This window comes from Macrotis lagotis, chromosome 1 (genome assembly GCF_037893015.1).
Source record: "Macrotis lagotis isolate mMagLag1 chromosome 1, bilby.v1.9.chrom.fasta, whole genome shotgun sequence".
Lineage (NCBI taxonomy): Eukaryota > Metazoa > Chordata > Mammalia > Peramelemorphia > Peramelidae > Macrotis > Macrotis lagotis.
In genome coordinates this window covers 294,371,285-294,395,512 of record NC_133658.1, presented here as the reverse complement: position 1 = coordinate 294,395,512, position 24,228 = coordinate 294,371,285, and the positions used below count along the sequence as shown (strand labels likewise).

The following is a 24,228-nucleotide window of genomic DNA, read 5'->3' as shown; positions in this document are numbered from 1 at the left end:
TCATCTGGCCCAACAACTTCATCTTAAATAGGAAGAAAGGCCCAGAGATTTTATGACTTGCTCTGGATCAGGCAGATGGTAAGCACAGCTGGGATTTATTCCCAGAGTCCTCTGACTACAGAGTCAGTTCCCTTACAAACCTCAGGAGATCTATGTATCATAGTTGTAGGGACACACTCAGAGCAGATCCCTTATGCTCTCATATTCTGTGATTATTGGCAATGATATCCAAAAAACCCTTCATAAAGGATTACACAAGATGCTGGATACCTTCTTCTAGGCCTTTATAAATTTTCTGGGTTTCAGAGGGCACTCAGATTGGATGTGTCATCCTCCATTCTCTTTATCCAGTCAAACATTTCCCCAATAGCCTTTATACCACTGCTAGTACATCATTACTGGATATATGTTGGTTTGTGATCATCATGTATTTCCCTGCATTTTCTCTTGGGTCACATATATTATCTTTGGACAGTATAAACATATATATGAGGGAAGGTACACAGTCCCTTCATTTCATGGATAAGAAAACTAAGGCCCAGAAAAGATAAAAGACTTGCCTAAAGTACTATGCTACTCCAAGATTCATATGTGTAGTTTTAAAATGCAATCTTCTATCTCTCCTCTTCAATTCTTCCCTCAATTATTTGGGTGGGTTTTTTTTGTTTTTAGGTTTTTTGCAAGGTAAATGGGGTTAAGTGTGGCCCAAGGCCACACAAGCTAGGTAATTATTAAGTGTCTGAGGCCGGATTTGAACTCAGGTACTCCTGATTCCAGGGCCAGTGCTCTATCCACTGTGGCACCTAGCCGCCCCACCTTCCCTCAATTATTATCCATCTGTAGTGCCTCCCCCAGATATTTGTACTGGTGTACCAACTCAATGGAACTTTTCATCATAATCTTAATTTTTCCTATACAGAATGATAAGCCAATCATCTCTTAGCAATAATGGATCTCATTGGGGGGAGCTCTGACTTCTGCAACTTAATACAATAAAAAAAAAATATCATCTGCCAATAGTAGCAACTAGAAGATTTACTCCAACAGGGAATTCCTCTTTCCTTTGGAAGCACACATACTTTACATGTTGAGCACACATACTTTATACAACAGTACTCAAAAGCTCACTCAATAGAATGGTTATATTTATCAAGCAATCATTAATGATCCTAACATGTGCAGGATAGACTCCTTGTTGCAATGCAGACTTTAAAGTCCCATTTAGCTCTACTGAGTTAAATAATTTTTGACAAGCAATAAATATAAAAGGGTCATGTATTCTCTGAACCTCTTAACTAATAGTAAGAGTATAGAAATGTGATCAGCTATAGAGAATTGATTGCAAAAGCCTGTCTTCTCCTATTTTCATTAGGTCATTCTCATAAAAATAATATGATAAAAAAAAAAAGTAGGCATATAGGGTGATTTGCAATTTTTATTTACCATTCCTTTTTAGCATCCCTCTCCTAAGACATTTTGCAAAATGATTTCTCACTGCCTATCACCTCTGGCCCAGATTTCTTTAGTGTGTACTTAATCTCATTGCTCTTCTCAACTTTATCTACATGAGAGGCATTTCTACCTTTTAAGTTTCATTAAGAACTGATGTGTCCTGATGGTTCCACTATCACTGCTGATGAAAACAGATTGTTATGGAAACCCTCAAAAATTTGTTCCATTTGTTGTTCTCCTGTCAGCTTCATCTATGCATGCTCTTCCAGTGATGTGGCTTAGCTGGATTTCATACCAATTTTTCTTAAACTTGTTTCTGCTTTTACTGCTTTTTGTTATTCATAATGAAATACTGCTCATAATCGTCTAACGCCTTCTTCTAATTGTATTTTACAAATAAATTTGCAAAATTTGATGTTGATATGATTGAGTACAGAGGACTTATATGGTTTGTATACTGTAGCTCATCATTTTTTATATGATTTGTATATCTGTAGCTCATCATTTTCCATCTATTAAGAAGGAGTTTCACTTTTGCCATACTGCTTCTGGTTATCAGGTCCAGCACTTCTCAAGTCTCTTCTAGAAGAAAGAATTAATGATAATATATAGTTTTGAAGCCTCTAAGGAGGTCTCTATTTATTTTTCAAATATCTATCAAGGGGCAGCTAGGTAGTACACAGGATGGAGCACCAGCCCTGGAGTCAGGAGGACCTGAGTTCAAATATGACCTCAGACACTTAATAATTGCCTAGCTATATGACCTTGAGTCACTTAACCCTATTGCCTTAAAATAAATAATTTTTTTATAAGTGAAAAATATAGGGTGGCTAGGTGGCACAATGGATAAAGCACCAGCCCTGGAGTCAGGAGTACCTGGGTTCAAATCCGGTCTCAGACACTTAATAATTACCTAGCTGTGTGGCCTTGGGCAAGCCACTTAACCCCATTTGCCTTGCAAAAACCTAAAAAAAAAAAAAGTGAAAAATATGTATCATATTTTCCAACCTTTCAGCATCCTCCCCGATCCTACCTTCATAAGGTCTCTTGAGTATCAAAGTACAAATTAACTTGATTTACCAAATTCTTAAGTGATCTTAAGTTCTTCATAGATTTCTCTTTGCCTTCAGCCTCTCCAACAGATGTCGCTACACAAAAATTCCATATTTAAGGTATCCCCAGTTAAGATATTTACAAGCAGTCTAAAAACTATGTGATTCTTAGCATTCTCTGCTTTCTTTTCCACCATTCTACTACTTTCCTGCAGAAGCACAAAAAAAGCCACATGTGTCTATTCATTTCCTTTCTTTCATTACCTTGTGATCATCCTTTTAATAACAGGCTTCTATGCATGAAACCAAATTAGCCCTCAAATACTCAAATTCATTCTGTACCTAAAATCTTTCCATAATAGACTAACAAAAGCTAAAAGGGACCTTTTATGTAGTTCAATTCTTTCACTTTTCAGAAGAAACTGAGGGCAAAGGATATAAATCAACTTGTCCAAGATCATACAGGATTTGGTGATACATTTGGGATGCCTTAGTCCAGTGTCATAAACTGTCTATTATACTACTCCCCTAACCATAAGCTGACCTGTCTAAGGATTTGGAATTTCTATCCCACTCCAATCCCCAGCTCTAGAGTGAATGTGAATGAGCCATAACATAATCACAGTCTGCTCCTAGCAATAGGAGTTAATATCAGAGGACTTTTGCTTCAATCATAAACAACAACATTGACAAACTATTCACATTCTTCTATACTAAGCATTCTTCCTGAGGCAAGGATTGTGTTTTATTTTCCAGACAATCCAGGGAAGGGAAGTAGTCTAACTATGGTCACCAAGCTGCCAGGCCAGGACAAAAACCTAGGAATTCTCTTCACAATTGTAAATCAATATATAACTAGTTTCTCCCCCAATACTTCAGTCATATTTATTACTCTGCAGTTAATTAAGTGCATTGTTTTCAGGAGGGAATCAAATAATGGTGAGTTAGGATGTTGGTTCCTGAGCAATAGGATTTTAGTCTGAAGCTCTTCAGAGACTGCCCCACCTCTTCTATCAAAGGGGCCAGCTTTCCTGCAACACAAGGACAAGCCATAAGATAAACACTGCAAAGCACAAAACCTATTTTGGTGAAAGAAGATTTTTCTCTTGTTTTGTTAAACTTCCAACCAAGATCTTTTCCCTTTCCAGTAGAATATAAGCTCTTTGAAGGAAGAGACTGCTTTGTTCCAGGGCTTAGTATAAGATTTTGTATATATTAAGCATTTAAATTTCTGATTTACTATTCAATATTCATTTCAAAATCTTCACATCTTAAAAAAAACAAGCAAACAAAAAAACATATATACATCTTACTTCTCACCACTCCTACATCTAACAAAAAAGTCACTTCTCTTAGATTCAGTCCCACAATGGCACCACCATCTTGAAAGGAAGTGGTATTTTCCCTCAGCCCAATGGTACACATTTACTGTTACCAATTTTTATGCGTTGAGAGCCAAGGGAGTTTTTATTTGCTAAACTGAATCAAATCAAATTGAGACCCTCCTGATTTGACCTCCTATGGGGTTTGAGTTCAAAAGCTGGTTCCTGCCCTCACTGATTTGAGTCTTTCAACAGATGGTGACAGGAGGAGAAAAAAATAATAGAACAATACCAAATACCAGCAGAGAGCAGACTAGAGATCAACTATGAATTGACCTAGCACCTTTCACCTATAAGTTGAAAAGATTTTCCAACTGTTATCTAGAAAGAAATATTGAACTTATGACCAACAAGATAAAGGCAGGTCTGAAAAAGGACGAAGGTCATTCTGAGAAGTACTCAACATTTAAAACCCAGAAGTTATGCACTCTACTTATTCTATAGGGTTAGTCTCAAAATTGCAGGTACTTTCTACTGTATTTAGGGACTCGCCTCCCAAGGCAACCTTCTCTCCCACAGACCCAGAAAGCTATAAGTCAATGACCCATGCTGGAATCCTTAGATTTGAGCATAGCCAAATTCTCCACCATATAAGAACTGATATCTTAGATTTCCTGGGAAAAAAAAGCAATTGTTTTCAGAACCCAGCAAACAAGTCCAAATTTGTCCCTTTGGCTTCAACTCATTAAGTAACATGATGCCAGAAGGCCCTAGTTCTATTTCTATGGTGGGGAAGAGACAGCTCAATTTTAAAAGATTTTTAGCTAGTAGCCAAACACCCAGGAAAAGCAAAAGATAATCACTCTGTGATTAATATGGATCTGTGTTTAGCATAGTTGTACATGTAAAGCCTATATTAGATTGCCTTCTGTCAGGGTAAGAGGGAAGAGAAGAGAGGGAGGGAGGGAGACAAATGTAAAATTCAAACTCTTGCCCAAAAAAATGATTGTTGAAAACTACTATTGCATGTTGTTGGAAAAATATAAATTTTTTTTAAAGTGCTTGTCAAATGACTTCTCTGCAGAGATGATGTGATTTCCCAACACAATCTAATACAATCTAAGACTTCACACTTGAGGGAAGAGGCAGCATAGTAATCTCGGAAGACTAGAAGTCAAAATGTCTCTTTGGCAAGCAAGGAGATAGATTTCTACTCTGCTTCCTGACTTCTTCACACTGGTCAGAAAGGGCTTTATAGTCACTGCAATACCTACTTAAGTTAGAGGCATGGATAAGAAACCACATGGTTCTTCCCTTCTCTGACAAGTTTTGGCAGCAGTAGCAGCATGTGTGCATGCACACAAACACACACACACACACACACACACACCTCTGCTCATATTCCTGCTACACTGAGCACAAAGAAGAATTTGAATCTAGTGCCCTACTCTGGTTCAGAGAGCTGCAGGTTCTATTCTCACATAGTTCAGTCCTGTTTCAGGATATCAGAATAATCTTGAGAAGTAACAACCTACTCCTTATCACTATAGAAGGGCCCTCACATTTTCTGGAGGTGGGAATGAAGTCTGCTGAGCAATTTTAATAGAGGAGAGGAAAGAGTTAAGTATCCATCAAGAGCCCTTTGACATCTCCTGACCAATAACAAACCTTATCAGAAGCTGCTCCTCCAGAACCAAGAGAACATTATATACATTAATAACTATGATGGATGCAGTCCCTCTCAGCAGTTCAGAGATCAAGGACAATCCTGAGAGACCTGCTATGGTCAATATCATAAACTCCAGAGAAAAACTATAGAGTCTGGATGCAGAGCAAAGCATACTATGTTCACTTCTTTAAAACTTATTTTAGACAGAGGATTGGAAACCACTGCGGGAAGAAGAAGCACGGGCCCAGCAGAGGCGGCAGGGGGCGAGGCCCAGTAAAATCCTGCAAAAATGTCTTTGTATCCATCGCTTGAAGACCTGAAAATAGATAAAGTAATTCAGGCTCAGGCAGCCTTTTCTGCAAACCCTACCAGTTCAGCAATTTTTTTCCTCTGTTCCTGTTTCTCAAGATGGAAGTCTCTATCCTAAACTTTACCCCAAACTCTCTCAGTACATGGGCCTGAGTTTAAATGAAGAAGAAATATGTACCAACATGACCCTGGTTCCTGGAACATCTCAGAGGCAATTGATGGCCAGGCCTTCTTCTGTGAATTATATGGTAGCTCCCATAACTGGTAATGATTGGATTGCAAAGAGCAGAAATTAAACAAGGAATCCGAAAAGTCATTGTGTGTAAAGATCAACAAGGAAAAATTGGCCTTCGACTTAAATCAATAGATAATGGTGTGTTTGTTCAGCTAGTCCAGGCCAATTTTCCAGCATCTTTGGTTGGTCTGAGATTTGGGGACCAAGTTCTTCAAATTAATGGTGAAAATTGTGCAGGGTGCAACTCTGATAAAGCTCACAAAATTTTCAAACAGGTTTTTAGAGAGAAGATTACAATTACTATTCAGAACAGACCATTTGAACAAACTATTACCATGCATAAGGATAGTACAGGACATGTTGGATTCATTTTTAAAAATGGAAAGGTAACCTCTATAGTGAAAGACAGTTCTGCAGCAAGAAATGGTCTTCTCACTAAGCACAACATTTGTGAAATTAATGGTCAGAGTGTAATTGGCCTGAAGGACTCTCAAGTTGCAGATATACTTTCAACATCTGGCAGTGTAGTTACCATAACAAGCATGCCTGCTTTCATCTTTGAACACATAATCAAAAGGATGGCATCAAGTGTTATGAAAAATCCAATGGATCATGCTATCCCAGAAGTTTAAAATTCAAACAATTATATATGGAAACTCCACTGAACTTGGGCAATTTACTCAGCATCTTCTGTATTAGACATATGAATCTTACTGGAGCCAAGATGCCTATGCTGCATGAGAGCCTTTGTTATTAATAGTATCATGGCTGGGAATATACTGCTTGACACAGTTGTGTGTTCAAGCTGTAAATTGTATTTGTAGCCTTATACTGGTTTTTATAGATGTGAACCTTTCAAAAGTTTTCACTTTCATGGCATCAAGTTTCCAGTAGTTTAAAAACTACTCTTTCTATATAAGCCATTATAGTTAAGATAACTAATACAGATTTTTTTTAATGTTATAATCAGATACCTGTATTTTAGATATTCTAGAAAGTAATATCGTTCCTCTTCTGTTGTAGTATTTTTAATGCTTTGCTATATTATACCTCTAGAATAACTGTTTTCTGCTAGTTTCAATTTTGTTTTTTAAAAAATGCAATTAAGCAACCTTGGTTTCATTCCACTTGAGCATTACAAATGGAAGAATGTAGAACTGCACAAAATTGTGATAATCTTATCTTTATTAATGTATAAATTAATGCTTCAATTGTTGCTTTAACTGTATTAAAGGAAAATTCTGAAATAAAAATCAAATAAATTAACTCTTAAAAAAACTTATTTTATTTTTTTCCTTTCTTTCTCGTGGCTTTTTCTTTCCCCTTAATTCTAATTCCTCTTTTACAACATGACTAATATGAAAATATGTTAAATATGATTGTATATACACACTTTTACTAGATCATTTGCTGTCATGGGGAGAGGGGAGAGAAAGGAAGGTAGTTGAAAAATATGAAACTCATAAATTTGCAAACAGAAGAATGTTGAAAACTACCTTTACATGTAACTGGAAAATAAAATAAAATTTCAACTGAAAAAAATTGCTTCTCTGAATCTAAGTTGATATGGAGAAATTTGAAGTCAAGTACTGTGTACTCTTTTCACCAAATAACCTCAAAGGTCAGAGCAGGAAAGACCTAGCCCAACTTCTACAATGCATAAATGGGGAAACTGAAGCCCAGAAAGATTACAGTAGCATCTAGAAAGCCACATTGCTACTTAGTGACAGTCAGAACTAGAACCCAGGTCTCTCCTTCCCACTTTAGTGCTCTGTCCATGCCACAGTACTTCATCGTGTCATGACCTGCAGAGTCATGGGAGTTCACCCAGCTCCATCAGAAGTCGTTATGACCAGTTCCCAAAAGCAGCCCCTAGTACTGGGATCCACCTGGCATTTGTTCTGCCCTGTGCTTCTTCACAAACCAGGAAGACTCCAACAATTCCCAGAGAGATCTGCACAACAAACAATGACCAGGCAAATGAAACTTGAGAAATCAATAGCTCCAGAGACTGGAATTGAAGATACTTAACAGAGAAGATTTTCTGGGAGTGACTGGCTCAACAAACTAGACTCATAACCAAGACTTCAATAACTCCTGCATAGTCCTGGTTCTTTCCTCACTGTAGAGAGCAGAGATGCAAAGTGTTTTATATTATAGAGCACAACAGCACTCAAAGATACTAAGAGAGTTATCTTATATGAATGAGATTAGTGCTTTCAGTCTGCAATACTTCAGATCTTGAAAATGGCTCCCCTTGCTGTCATCTTAACTGCTGCTCCTAGAAAGAGTTGAGATGGAAGCCTCCTCTGTTTGAGGAGAAAGAACCATATGACTTTGAAGAAAATGTCTGTTTCAATATGATTGGGAGAATTTACTAGGAAGCAACAAAAATCGAGTAACAGAAGATTAAGTTATTCTGTTTTTTGCCACCTTTATTCACCCAGACTCTTTAAGAGTTAGTTGGTTTATTGGATGTCGGTGAAGGGAAGGCCCCCAGATAGCTTTGCTCCCCACTGAATCATAAGGGGAAGTCACTAACCCCAGGTCAAAAAGATAGCTCTACTTTCTTTCCAGAGACCTTTATGGTAGTAGAAACTGGCAGAAAACACTTACCCTCTGGGATGCTATCCTCTTGAAACAAGGGCCTCAGAAGCTATAGGGAAAAAACAAAAGCAAGCACTGAACCATAGTTTAACTACTAAAGTAAGTCCTCTTGATTCTAGTTCTACCTTTATTCTAACATCTTTTCCATCTCTTCCCTCCTCTCTTTCTCCAAGCCTCAGCATCATTTTCTCTGGTCTACAGCAATCACCTTTCACAAGTATTATAAGTTTCCAGTTTTCTTTCCATCTGTTTTTAATAACACTGTCAGGAAATCTTTTTTATGTAGAGGATCCATGGCACTCTTCCTTTCCTTTGCTCACACTTTTCCTCATGTCTGAAAAGCCTTCCCTTTGCCTTCATCTCCAGCCGAATTCCTACCCATCCTTTTAAGTACAAACCAGATGCTACCACATCTATATGAACTTCCCTGATCCCCAGTCAGTGAAGACCTTCCTCCATAGACCCTACATAGGACTTTGCATGAAACTCATCTAATCACTGAGGTAATGTTTATTCTAATTATCTATGTTTGAATATTAAATATTAAATCTATTAAATTTCAAATTGCACAAGAGTAAGAATCCAAGTCTTATTTAAATTATGCATCTCTGCTAGGACTTAACACAATTATCTGAACCCAATAGGCACTTAATAAATGTCTGGAAATGAATTAATGAAGAGAGGAGAAGTAGTAATGTGTGATTTCTTAGGGTAAAAGATTCAAAGAGAAAAAGTCAACCCCCTAAAATAACAAATGACTTGGTCAAGAGAAGAGAATGAGGTGAGTCAAGTAATCATGAGTTGGGATCCCAAGATGGAAGGTGAATTCTCATTACATACACATGGGACAGGAAAGGATGTTGACCCCAAAACAGAGAACCAGCGTTCAAATTCTGCCTCTGATTGTATATATGTGGTCTGGGGCAAGTCACTTACATGTCCCACGCATCAGTTTTCTGCATATAAAGTGAGGAATTAATCTAAATGCCCTCTGGGATCTTTTCCAGCTCCAGATCCATGATCTATGCTATAACCTTGTTATAACCTATAATCTATCCTATAACTCAGTGTATGGCACAAGTTTCCCTCTCCCTTCTCAACTCTTCTCTGGGACATAATATCTCTAGCAGGTAAAAGACACATGTCTCCATACAGTTATTCCCACCCTCATAATCATAGTAGAGTAGTGCACATTCTTACCTGGCTCCCAGGGTTCAAAGGGGCCAAGATGATGTAATTGGGGTCAGTGGGAGCTGAAGCCCGGGACAATGATGGCAAAGTGTGCTGGGTCCGTTTCCCTACTTCAGTATAGCGCTCCCAGCCACCCACAAGTAGCCCATCAGAACTGTCACACACCAGGTGACAGCTGCGGCGCTGCTCAGGCCTAGTACCCAGGATACTGTTCTTTTCCCGTTTATTTGGAGGTGACTGAAGGTCATGAGCTGACTTGCAGGAGGCCCTGCGTAGGACACCACCATCAGGCCCAGGTTTGATCTGAGGGATAATACGCCACACTAGCAAGATGATCTCACCAGGGCAGTTCCTGAAGGAGTAGTTAAGGAGACAAGGAAGAGAGAGGGTATGCCAGTTAGCTTGGGGGTGGATTCACTGATAACCCAAGGGAGACACAGAAGCAATTGAGGGCACAGTAGTAGGCAAGGAGTTTGGGCAGATACAGCAATTTGGCACAGTGTAAAGGACTTGGCAAAAGAGAGGTTCTGTGAACCTGGGAAGGGTTAGACAGTCTTCAAGTGCTCAGAGGCCCTGAACCTTTGCCCCAGTTACCTGATCTCATGCGCCAGCTCCACACATTTCCAATGCTCCACAGGTTGCTCATTCAACTGTAGCACCGTGTCTAGCTGCTGCAGCCCTGCCCGTTCCGCGGGGCCCCCTGCCAGAAGAGACCGCCACCACTCAGTTACCTCAAGGAAACTAACAAGTCCTCTAGTCTCCAGGCAAAGGACCAAGCCAGGTCTGACAGATGCATGCATGGCCTGCAGCAAGCACCCTAAGCCTCAGCTTCCTGCTGTAAAATGAAGAGTTGGTCTAGATGCCCCCTAGGATTCATTCCTTCTAGCTCTAGATCCATGCACTGTCCCATGACCTCACCCAAAGTCAGCATGATGACCCAAGTTTTTCCCTCTTCCTTCTCAGTCCTTCTCTAGAACTGTCAGGTAAAGATAAGTGTCTACCATCAATGTCACTCAACACTAACTTGGATTCCCTCACTCCCCAACCCCTCTAATCACCTTCATTTCCCTGCTACCTCCCTATTTCTCTTATTCCTTTCCCTCAGATGTCCTGACATCTACCTTATTTTCTGCTTTACCCACAGGTTTGTTTTCCTCCTTTAAGTTCTAAAATTTTATGATTCATTCATTCATCTCTGTTCATTTGAGGTTGTAAATAAATTGAATTTTAGTGATATTAAAATATTTTTAATAAACTAAATAGGTTTAGTTTTGGTTCAAATTGATTCCCTGCTTTTTTCCACCAAGAAAAAAAAGTTTTCAGTTTTGTTTGCAGTTCATTTTTAAATTAATGTTTGGTTCCAAGTTTAAAAATCAATACAATACTTTAGTTTTTGTTTCACTATTTAAGTCCCTGCTGCAGTCTATACAAGACAACAAATTCACGGAGTTAAAAACTTGGACCCATAAGTCTAGAGTCAAAAAACTGCCTCAGAATGAATCATTTACTTACCAGAATCTACTGCTTGAACCCGAACAGGAGAGTCACAGCAGATGGTGAAACCAAAGCCATCTCTTCCCCTTGGGATGGTGATCTACAACATATGCCCACAACTGGTTATTCTCAAAAGCCTTTACTTCATGGCTCTTTCATTTCTATTCCTTGGGGAAAGGGTATCAAGAGTTGACAGTCCCAAGACAAACTAGAGAGCAACTCCAGTTTTTTGGAGAGAGGGTCTTGAATGCCAGGCAAAGTTGCCCACTGCCAGGTAGAACTCAACTTGCCAACCACCTCTCAGCAGGGAGTTAAGCCTGTGTGATCGCCTAGCATTCTTTCAAGTTATATTAGTAAATGCTACAGGTTGACAAACTGCAGCACTAACATGTCCTAATATGGTTTACTGATCAAGGAACCACAATTTGGATGGCAGATCACAAGCTAGGAGATAAAATAACCCTCTCTATCTAAAGCAATATATACTGCCTCTTCTATACCTTTCCATAGCTCTGGTTCTTTGTTTTTTGGAAGGAATGGATAGTATTCTTTATCAGAAGTCCTTCAGAATTCTCTTTGGTCACAGCACTGCTGAGGAAAGGTAGATCATTCACAATTGATCATCCTGGAATAGTGCTGTTATTTTATTTAAAGTATATTTCCCATTATATCTGCTCATGTAAGCTTTTTTTTTTTTACTGAGAGCATAATGTTCATTATTTCCCAGAACAGAACAGCACTTCATCTCAAGTCATATACCGCAATTTGTTCAGTCATTCCCCAGCTGATGGGCATCCCCTCAATCTCCAGCTCCCCCATGACCAGAAAAGGGCTGTTATAAATATAGCCCAGTTTCTTTGACAGAGTGATAATGCTAACCTCCTTAACTCTGACCCCTTTCCAGAAATTCCAGGTATGGCATGGGGCTCAAAGAGCTAATGAAGGCTGAAATGGCATCCCTTGCAGGTAGGTCTCTCCAACAAGAAAGTGTGTGTCAATACTAAGCACTGTGGGAGATGTGAAGTGTCTCTCTCTCTCTCTCTCTCTCTAGAAAGGTCTGGTTTTTTTTTCCTATCAGTATGCCCAGCCCTTAGCACCGTGTCTGGTGCCCAGGAGGCACCTAACAAATGTTTAGTGTCACACACAAATGATTAAGTAACAATTTAAGGCTGTACAGCATTAAGTGTCAAGTGAAGCAAAACCAAAACAGCCTCTTGAAATTAAGGGGCAGGAGAGCTCAGCACTAGCCAGAAGCTAGAGAGAACTTCCAACAGAAGGTGAGCGGTAAAATGGGCCCTACAGAATGGGTGGGTTCTAGACAGACACAGAACAACTGGGAGGGCAGTTGAGGCCTGCCTGAAACAGAAGGTGCACATGTTAACAGGAACAGGGCAAAATTGTGTCCGACTCACAGAAATAAAAATAAGTCTTCACTTTGAGGTTCCCTGGTTGGCCTTGCTGTGGCAGCCCAGGAGGGTCTGTTTCCTACCATCCCTGGAACTCAATTCAAAGCAAGTTTATAAAACAGGAAATCTGACAGACATGAAGGGAGGGGTGGTATGAAGGGGAACCCTAGTCCCATAAGAATTCTGGGAAAATACATAGCTAAGGCAGGAAAAAAAAAAAAAGAAAAACAAACTTCAGCAAAGAACAGCAAAAAAAAAAAAAAAGACATTGCCTATGTCCCAGTTCCAAAGGCTAGCCCCAATAGATTCCGGAAGCAATGGACTGCACCAGAGAATAAACACATCCTGATATTGATGGGGATGAGGAGAATAGAAGAAAAAAAAGGATGGGAGTCAACTGGTTTTCCCTAAGATAGGCACAACACAAGCAGAGTCTAATAATAGTAGTTTTCTGTTCCATCATGCATTAAGCTATAAAGGTAAAAGCACTGGTCTTGCTTTGTTTGTCTTGCTGCCTATGATAATGTTACAATCCAAAAGAATTCTTTTCAGTGAGTAGGGAATACTGAGCATTAAAAATTCCCCCAAGTAAAAATTAAAAATATATTTATATTTATACATATATACTGATCTTTATACTTACATATTGGTTTCTAAGCATAAGTATGCCAATTATTCATTCATATTTTGAAGATATGCAAAGTGCTACCCAGAGAGTAAGAGATTTGTGCTCACATTTTAGATGTCAGAATCAACCCATATCTCTCACACCACATTCCAACCACCTTAATGCATTTACAACCTCCCTAATGGGATTTAGCTACATGCACCAACAGACCCCTTAAATTCAGAGTTGGAAGAAAATATTTAAGATCCTGGAATCCAAACCTCCTCATTAAATAGCTGGATAAATGAAGACCTGAAGCATAAATGGCCTAGTCCAAGACCACAGGAAAAGCCATGACAGAACTGGTTACTGGACAGCAAGGCTTGGTGAAGGCTTCTGATCCCAGCAGAAAATAAATGAACATCTTCATTCCCAAGTTCAAGGTCTTCTTCTCAATGAGATCTCATGTCTATTGTTTCCTGATTTGTTGTGTTTGTTAATCATTCCTTTAATTTGGTTTTCCAAGCCAGTAGTATACTTCTAAATGCTTTCACCAGGTATGCTCATTCCCAGCCTCAACTTTGCCCAAATTTTCCTGATTCCAACCTCCTTCCCAATCTCTGTGATCTACTCCTATCTCCAATCCCCAAGGAATAAATCATCTCCCTTTCTAATATTATGTCCACTATAACCTGCGGCCACCCAGTACTACAGACACTTCTAGCCATGCTGATTATCCAAGTAGCTGACTCATGTGGCTTCAAGAATGGGTGGGGACTAGAAGAAAGGGATACATTAGCAAGAAGGGGACAGAAAAAAAAAAAACTATTGCTCAAAGAGGTGATATGGAAGAGGTGGGAGCATTTAAAATTTCTGCTCAGATACTAAAAGTCCAAGCTCCATTAAAGGCAGTGGACCTTCTCCAGTCCAGAGGCAGTATGCTGGGAGTGCTTCCTATATTTTGCCCCTGCCAAAAAAGCCACAGAGCAGTCAAAAAACATGAGGATAAAAATCAAGTCTTCCTCAGAGAGAAGTTGTCTTACTTAGGGGTCAGAGAGATACTCCTTGTTTTCACACTGTCATTTGCCTTCTTTTTACAAAAAAAAAAAAAAAAGCTTCATTTCCTACCCCTCTCCTACCAGCCCAGACCCAAATATCTTTTCTCTTAACTTCAGGATTCTATCTGAATTATATCTGCCTTCTAACCCTAGAATTGAAGGTTCTGTCCTTCATTCAGAAAAGTTCCAGGGTCCATCAAGAATATTGACTTAGTCCATCCCAAAACAACTCACTAAAAGAAGGAAAAGGTTACTTCTCCTGACTACCTTAGGAAAGTGTTTAAGTCATCTGACTTCTCTAGGCCTCAGCATTCTCATCTACAAAATTCTAAATCCTATTATCCTAAACCCCCCTCCATTCTTATTAATAATAAAATCTGACATTTACAAAAGTCTTTAAAGTTTGCAAAATATATTTTAACAAACAACCCAGTGGGGTAGGAACCAGGTATTATTAGTATCTTCCCCACCTAGGTGGATAAGAAAACTGAGGCTTATAATAGCTAAGTCCATGGTCACCAAGCTAGGAATGCCCAGAGGCTGGATTTGAGACCAGGTCAGTCTTCACTCCAAGCCCACTGTTCTTTCCACTATATCACCTAATGTCACTCTCAGAGCGAAAGTTGCCCTTCATGAAAAATTCTTTTAAAATAACTTTAAAGGGTCAGGAAAAAGGGAAGGAAATATAATGGTGGTTTTTAAAAAGGAAAACATAATGATTAGAATCAGATATGTGGATTTTCAAAATAAGAGGTTATTTGAACAGTGGGAAGAGAAAAACAGAAGTGAGATCCTTTGAATCCCTTGGATTCATAGGATCCCCGTCTTATGCTCTAAGTTCCTCCCCTCTTCCTCTGCTACCCTTCACTGAGGTCAAAGAGAAATTTACCAAGCAGATAAAGAATCTGAAGTCAGGGCTCATAGTAAGAGAAAGGGATGACACAAAAAGACTGAGTTCCAAACAGCCACGACCACCCGCCCCCACATCCCTATATTTCCAGAGACCTACCTGTCGATAACGCCTCTCAGAGCACACTTTGCAGAGCCCATTGAAGCGATTCATAGCTACTGGTCCCAACTCAGCTGTTGCCCCATGAAAACTCAATTCCCCAAAGCAGGAGGAGTTCTAGTCACCCTGAAGCTCAACAGTTTGTACTGAGCCACAGTTAACTGGCATAACCGCCCATGGGAACCCAGCTCCACAGAAGAATGGCAGGAAATCACCTTTCACCTCCCCAACCCCTGTCTGAGCTGTATGCCTCTTAACGATAAGCCAGAGAGCTTCCTGAAACCTCTGAATGACAAGGAAGAGAGAGTTTTATATTAAAATTCCTGTCAACTATTTAGTATTCCCTAGCCCCTGCACTATTGATGTTGCTTTTGTTCTGGCTGCATTCTTGAGCATGGAGTACTTTGTTATTGCAGTGTTCTCACAAACACTGCCTAGATGGGAAGCCCAAGCAGAAAACACAGTTCTCTATTGCAACTACTCCCCCCCCTTCCATTTAGCACAGAGATTACCCAGTCTGGAAAAAGAAAAAAGAATTGGGATTGGGGAATTCAAGAAGGACCCACAGTTGCTTGTAGCATGACATCTCATCCTGTTAGTTTTGCATAAATGTACAAAAGGGCTACTCTAAAAGGACCTAAAATAAATAACCCAACCCCAATATTTCTAATTGTGTGAAATATGCTAAAAAATGAAGCAGCACTGAGGGCAGATTGGAGTAGGATAAAAAATAAAAAGAATAGTCACCAAATGGCAATATGCCACCTTGAGAGATGGATAAGGGAAGGGGTTAGGGAGGTTCACCAACAAGGCACAGTCAATGTAGTAGAAAGAACCTGGCCTTGGAGGAAGATTTAGATTGAAGTCCTGGCTCTACCATGATAGATATGTTGACTTTAGGCAAACCAAATTCATTTCTCTAGGCATCATTTTTCTTCATCTGTGCAACCAGACTCTGAACTTCCAAAAATGAGTGTAATCTTTATACTACTTATATCACCAAGGCTGTTATAAGTGAAACATTTTGTAAGACACTACATAAGAAAGAATTAAATCTAATCAATGACATGATGACTGTGTAATACTAGCTTTTGGAATCTCTTTGTCAAAGCAATTTGGAAACTTCCAAAACCTAGATCCATCACCACAGTTTTCCTAGGGAAAATTCTGATGGACCAAATAAAGACAACTCAAATAAGATTGATGGACTTACCACTTAGATAAAAACTTGATCTAATTCTACATAATGCCCATAAATCTTCAAAGACACTCTTGGTCATGTTCATCTTTGTATTATATTAGGATAGAGAAAAGAAAAATTTATCAAAATTTGAGAAAAGGTTTTAGGTCCCAGTCCATCTAAACAAAGGACATCTGAGCTACTAAAGGACTGACAAGCTGTTTCTAACATGATTTGCTGCTTGGCATCGGCCCTGATCATCTTTTACCAAATTCCCTGGGAACCTTAGTTCTCCCATTCCTCATCTCATTAACCTAAATGAACACATCTGAGTTGGATGTTGTTGGATGAGTCGCATCTGGTCTGGAATTGTCATACTAAGGATTCAAAGCCAAGGAAAAAGTCACTTCATCCAATATTAGTCATGTTATTCATGGGATGCAGAAGTAATTTTTATAGACAGAACAAAATAGAGGTGTGGCTCTTTCTGTCCTGCTGCCACAAATACCTGAATTGGAAAGTCAGTGTTTAGAGCTAGATAGAGCTTTAAATATCCTTTCAAATAATAGACAATTATTGAATGCTTGCTAAATTGGACTATCCTAATCACAAAATCATAGAATTCAGAGTTGAAAATACCCTGATAGGTAAAGGCAACCTTCTCCTTTTAGTGGAATTTGAAGGCCTAAAGAGGATGAGTGATACGGTCCTAGTTACATAGTTACTTTAGTGGTAAAGCCAGAGTCAGAGTATAACTCTCCTGACTTTCAGGCTAGAATTCTATCCACCCCTCCATCATGTCTTTATGGTAGATTAAAAGGTCATGGTTATCCACTGGAAGTCAGAGGCAATGATAGCAGAAAGAACATCCCAAGCCTGTCCCCCTGGATGCAGCTCAGAGAGATGAGGAAGAAATCACCATGTGAGTGGACCCTCCACTTCGGAAATACAAGCAACTCCAAACTGCAAATAGACTTGGTGTCTCTCACCCAGATACAGTCCCACAGGAACCAAAATGAAAGAAAATTGAGAAGAGGCACAGAGTCAAATTCATTTTCCATTAAAACCTAGGGCCAGTATTAAAGATTCCATAACAAGATAAACACTACAAGATGTCATCAACTTTGTCATTTTTGCCAACTTTGCCACTAACTAATTGTGCTCAACCTGAAAAAGGTAAAAATCAGATATTTTAGCCCCCCAATCCAAACTATGTTGACTGGGACCTCTACCAATTTATGATGTGTAATTTCATCTAAGCCCTAAAGCTCACACCAAACATTTTAATTTTTCCATAAGTGCCTTGCAATCTCATTCCTTGAAGCATGTTTTAAAGTTTCTCTTCCTTCCTTAAAAGTCATCTACATCACTCCCAAGCCCTCCCCTCTCAGAAGGCCCAATTTATCTTTATACTTCACTAAAAAAATTGAAATTTCCCTCTTCTGCATGCAGGATAGAAAAGATGGAACTGCTAAGGATAATTTCTTATGTGCTGGGATTACAGGTTGGCCATTGTCAGTCAGAATTGGAAGCTTTAGTACAAATAAAAATTCCAAGAACTCCTTTCTCTCTTATGTCCTGACTTTTGCCTGAGTCTGGGGAGAGAGAGAGCCCTCAAAGATATTCAGTTAGAGGGAGTTTAAAGAGTTGTTCCTGCTTTCATGCTACTCTCTGGGCAACACTCCACAGAAGCCCAGACTGGATAAACTGGGAGCTTTCAGAGCCAGTTTTGATTGTGTGAAAGGAAGGGAGGGGGGAGGATAGGTCCTAGGTTTGTTTGTCTAGCAAAATTCTACAGTTTCAAACAAATAAGTAAAAATGTAGCCAAAGGAAAGCAGCCAAATGAACTGAATGCTGATAAATCACTGGCCTTGTTGAGTCCAATTTCCTATTTTATTTCTATTGGGATTCCTATCCTATTGGGATCCAGTGTTGTGTGGCTATAATTCATCTCACTCGTTCATATCAAGGAGAATTGAACCATATCAGAGGACACAACTCCAATTCCCAGGCTGCTCCCACCTGAGGGCAAACAGAAGCACATCTTAACAAAAGAGGTACTCAAATCCAAAGGGACAACCTTCTTAGTCTTACATGACTGTAGAACAGACAGCTCCTTATTCTACTTAAACAGCTTCCCATAGCTACAAACCAGAATCCCAATTCATTCACCCTTCTTTGCAGGAGGGAAATAAAGTTTTCAGGACTGGAGCCCAGGCTAAGTATTTGCATTGCAACTACCCTGTGGGGTGTCTCCCTTAGTCTGAGAACAGACTCAAGAGATATGGCTGCCAGCCAGATGTGTATCACATAAAGCTGGGGCATATAAAACCAGTCAGACCAGCTCTGGGGCAACACAGAGTCTGGCACCAGTATATACACTATATAAAGGCTAATATGATATCAAGTTCTGTGTCTGATGTCTCTATTTCTATCCAATCAGTCAGCCTCGGGAATTTGACTGGAAGAGGTCTAAAGTCTCTGGGAGTAAAAGAAGAGATATCACGAACCTATGGTTTGTAATACCCTTGCCAAAACTGCAATCCCTTTAAAGTAAGAGAAAAAGTTGTATGACCTTGTTCAAATTATTTAATTTCTCTGGCCTCAGTAGCCTCATCTCTAAAATAGGTATACCAGCTTACTTGATTATAGGATGGTAATTAAACTAGATCATCTTTAAAAGTCCCTCTCTCACCCAAAAGGCAACAAAAATGTGCATACCCTTTGATCCAGCAATACCACTACAGGTGAGAGGTTATGAAAAAGGGAAAAAAACATCACCTGTACAAAAATATTCATAGTATCTCTGTTTGTGGTGGCAAAGAATTGGAAACTGAATGAATGTCCATTAATTGGGGAATGGCTTAATAAACTGTGGTATATGTATGTGACAGAACACTATTGTTCAATTAGAAACCAGGAGGGATGGGAATTCAGGGAAGCCTGGAGGGATTTGCATGAACTGATGCTGAGCAAGAGGAGCAGAACCAGAAGAACATTGTACACCCTAACAGCAACATGGGAGTGATGATCAACCTTAATGGACTTGCTCATACCAACAGGACAACAATCAGGCACAATTTGGGGATATCTGTGACGAAGAATGCTATCTGTATCCTGAGATAGAATCATGGTGTTTGAACAAAGACCAAAGACTATTACCTTTAATTTTTAAAAAAAAAATGTTATCTTATGTAATTCTGCTATATTTCATATTTTATGTTTCTTCCTTAAGGATATGATTTCTCTCTCATTACATTCAACTTATATCAATGCATACCACAGAAACAATGTAAAGACTAACAAACTGCCTTCTGTGGGGGGTGCAGGAAGGGAAGCAAGATTAGGGGAAAAATTGTAAAATTCAAAATAAATAAAATCTTTCAAAAAAAAGTCCCTCTCTCCTTGCTCTAATATTGATGAATCTAAGTTGTGGCTCTTGTGCTCTCAGCACCAGTTCATTCAGTCCAGGAACTAAGATCAAAGAGGAGCAGCATAAATCTTAGTTCACCCCATTCTTTCAAGTGGGCAAAGAGGTGAAAAATTTATCTTTTTATTCAGTAGAGAGAAAATATTTATATCTAAAGTGAAGTGTGTGGCTCTCCCTTTTATGACTTCAAATGCACTTTCTATTTTTATTATATGCTTAAGTGATTTATTGTACAAGATGTCCCAAGAGTCATTGTGCACTTGTAAACTTTATAACTTTATAACTGTACTAAGACTTTTGGGATACTCTGTATGTGGTCTTATTACTGTATTGACTTATGGCTTGACAATGGGGTTAAATGATTTGCCCAAGGCCACATAGCTAGGTGCTTATTAAGTGTCTGAGGTTGGATTTAAACTCAGGTCCTCGGACTTCCAGGGCTGGTGCTCTAACACTGTGTCACCTAGCCATCCCTATGGCTTAATTTCTTGACCAGAGAAGCCCCTAAACTTTGTGCTTGTAGTAATGTTGAGTACAGTGCTGGACACAAGCAAAGCCTCACTAATGACTTCTTGTTTACTATGCTTCCAATAACATACCATGCAAGAAAAAGAATTTCAAAAATCCTCCCCAAATCCCCATGTCCTCCAGGGTAAGTTTCTATACACCTAACCAATGAAACACCATCCTGTCTCAGATCTAGGAAAAAAAAAAACAGCTGCTACCAACATTCTAAGATATTACACCAGAGGAATGATGGATCACATTCAGCCACTAGATGAAGCAGTGTTAAGAAGGTGGGAAAGAAAGACCATGGGAGAGAGAGAGAAGGTAACATTCCTAAGGTCATCTAGATCACCAAGTTGTGATTCTCCCTCACAAACTAGGGCTGTATCTTTCCCCATTCCCTTAGTGTGGTCACTAAGGCTTTGGCTGAGAGGGAAGGAAGCCTGAATAATGGAAAGAAAGCACTTAGCTCATAGAAAAGGGCTATAGTTAGTCAATAACAAGCAACTTAAACCCAGGAAGCTGTTACTTGCTGAATCACCACCAACCATGTTGTTCTTTTGAAGTGCTCTTTGAGAAATCTGGAAGAATGAAATCATAGGATCTTAGCATTTAGAACTACAAGGGTCCTAAGAAATAATCCCAACTTACAGAAGAGGAAATTGAGGCCCACAGATGATCAGTGAATAGCAAAGCAGGGATTCAAATTCCACCTCTCTGATTTACAGAATCACAAATCACCAAACCAGAAGTACATACTTTAAAAGATTCCCTTCTACAATATACCCCCAATATGCACACCCTTATCACCTTTATCCACATACACAAACCCACACCCAAATACATACCCATACCCATACCTACTCATACATTCACACACAGAGGTTACCTAGTTTTTGCCCAAAGGTTTGCAGAGAAGGAGAATCCACTACATCCTGTGACAACTCATTCAATTTTTGGAGAATTCTAATCTGTCTCAGAAATTTCTATCCATCAATACTAACTTTATCCTCTGGGACCACACAAAAACAAGACTAATCTATCTTTTATAACAAAGTCTTTCAAGTATTTGATGACAGTTACTACATCTAGCCTCCAGGCTAAACATCCCCAGTTCCATCAACCAATCTTCAACTAACTGGTCTGTTTTGGCTTATCCTTCATTTTTAAAGGGAATCAATGACACCAATGAGTAATGTCTTGACTTGCATGTGAATTGGAACTAAGTGTTGATTTCAACTCCTTCTTCTTTATTCATCATACCCAGTCAGTTGCCAAATTTTGTTGATCCTATACCCCACAACATCTCTCAGCTCTGTCCCTTCTTTTTATTCCCCCAGCTAATTCACTCTCACCTGGACTACTGCAATAGCCTTTTCATCTGTTACTTTGTAAGGAAGGTCTTTTCTGAGCCACTGTCTCTTCTCTAGGGGCAAGGGCAGAAACTTCCTTTTTGATTGACAAAGGAGAAGTACTTAGGATCATTCAGCTAGTATGTACCCAAAGGTCCTTCACCATTCTGGTTGCCTTCCCCTTAAATAAGGCACATCTAGACAGAGAGAGCTGGAGCTGCCTCCAGGGCATCTCCCACTTTCCCAGTATATGTAGTGCTCCTCCATTAGAATATAAACTCCTTGAGGGGAGGAATTGTCTTTTTGCTTTTAAGGACTCAATAAATGCTTACTGACTCCACCTGTCAACAGCAGCTCTTCAAAATCCTAAAGTATGAGGCCCAGGACTGAACATGAGATTTCAAATGTCTCACCACCACAGATTCAGCAGAATTATTCCCTCCTCACTCCTCAAAGTTATTTATGCTTCCTTTAATAAGCACAATAAAAACATGTACTTTTGGGGTTGCATTATTATTCTGTTGATGCATATTGAGCTTGTAGTTCACTAAAATCCCTAAGTCTTCTTAAGACAAACTGTTATCTACCTATGCCTCTCTCCTCCCATCTTGTACTTTCAAAGTCAATTTCTTGGACCAGGCTTAAGACTGTTGCCATTGTTCAGATGATTCAGTAGTAACTGATTCTTCATGACTCCATTTAAGGTATTCTTGGCAGAGATACTGGAGTAGTTTGCCATTTCTTTCTCTAGTTCATGCGAGAGATGAGGCCAATAGGAGTAGGTGATTTGCCCAGGGTCACACAGCTAATAAATATCTGAGGCTGGATTTGTACTTAGGAAGATGAGTCCTCCTCATTCCAAGTCCAGTGTTCTAGTCCAGTATACTACCTAGTTATCCCTAAGACAACCTTTATTCCTAAAAAATCCAGTGGCCTAATAATACCAATTTACCTTTCTCCAACATATATGATAAATATCTTTCTTGCATTATCACAAGTCATGTTTTTTGATACAATGCATTGTTATCAGGAACTTTGAGAATTTTCAGAGTGAAGGGGGCAGCTAGGTGGCACAGTGGAAAGAGCACCCACCCTGGAGTCAGGAGTATCTGGGTTCAAATCCAGCCTCAGACACTTAATAATTACCTAGCTGTGTGGACTTCAGCAAGTCACTTAACCCCATTGCCTTGCAAAAAGAAAAAAGAAAAAAAAAGAATTTTCAGAGTGAACTTGACTGTTTCTGCCAATGAAAAACTAAACTAGTAGAAGGGAAGGAAGGAAATCTAAGGCCAGCTGGGTCATTTCCCCAAAGAATGGGTTGGAGAGGCATAGGTGGGGGACTAGCTCAGAGACAGAACACAAAAGCAGAATCCTTGGTCTCAAGTCTATTACTTTGCACTTAGAAATAATGTCTCCAGTATTCTCACTCAGCAACAAGCTTCAAGTGGTAGCTAGTGTCATAGTCTTGGTATGGGTTAAATGAATTTGAGGGAGCTAATTCATAGCTAGGGGGTGGTGGCAGTGATTCGAGTGGGAGCAACAGTAAGATGGACAGTGGACAAAGCTCCTCACAAAAGTCCCTGAGCCCCAGAGGTAACTTAAATCAATACTTCAAGGATCTATGATTTAATCAATGGAGCACAAACACAGATAACAGAGAGCTGCCTGAAATTCATAAAGATTAAGTATCTTATTCATAGTCACATGAATGTACTAGTGGCAAAGTTGGCTCTTGACCATGAAGAATCCTCTAAGATGAAGTCTAATGTTCTTTTAAGTATACTATGCTGTCTCAGACCTGGACTATTTGGAGTTTCCACTCCTCCTGGGAAGTGAAACTGTCTAGGCCCCAAATGCTGTCCCTGCTCCCAAATCTAGCAAAAGGTCTCTGAGCAAAGTTTCAGTTAATGTCCCATATTGACTCCTAAACCTTAAATGGCTAAAACCAACCAGGGTTTCCAAATCATCCACTCTACAGAGTGGATCTGCTTTAAATACTAGGCATGGTACTCTAGTAACCAAGAGTAAAATTATGCAAATTACAACAGATTTCCTATTGACTTTCAGGTACTTTATAAGATGACTCAACTAAAGATAGACTAATGGATGTCCAGCAAGCTAGACAATGAAACCCTGAGAAGTGTTTGAATGGTTAACAACCTTTTTTCATTCCCATTTTCTCCCACTCACCCACCTTGAATAGCTTCATGTTTTCTGTGTCCACATGTTTCAGTGCTAGCTCAGGCTTTCTCAGTAACAGATCTAAAAGGCAATCAAAGCAGGTCATCAATAGGAACATGCAACTAGTTTCAAGCTACTGTCTAGCACCAGATCACTTAAGCAGTCTC

The 24,228-nt window shown here is 39.4% G+C and overlaps 1 protein-coding gene and 1 pseudogene across 5 annotated transcripts in view; one reads left to right on the top strand and one right to left on the bottom strand.

The window, feature by feature from the left end:
- Positions 1-24,228, bottom strand: part of RGS3 (regulator of G protein signaling 3) — a 183,041-nt gene that overhangs the window by 129,338 nt on the left and 29,475 nt on the right. For 3 of the 5 annotated variants that reach the window (XM_074211137.1, XM_074211134.1, XM_074211136.1), the window contains 5 exons: positions 24,075-24,142; positions 11,350-11,431; positions 10,432-10,537; positions 9,847-10,189; positions 8,656-8,695 (listed from right to left, as the gene is read on the bottom strand). In XM_074211137.1, coding sequence (XP_074067238.1) covers positions 8,656-8,695; positions 9,847-10,189; positions 10,432-10,537; positions 11,350-11,431; positions 24,075-24,142 — 639 coding nt within the window. Of the gene's footprint in view, positions 1-8,655; positions 8,696-9,846; positions 10,190-10,431; positions 10,538-11,349; positions 11,432-15,411; positions 15,613-24,074; positions 24,143-24,228 lie in introns of those variants that run through there. The other 2 variants (XM_074211142.1, XM_074211135.1) reach the window with 2 other exon arrangements.
- Positions 5,763-7,042, top strand: LOC141505360 (syntenin-1 pseudogene; annotated as a pseudogene).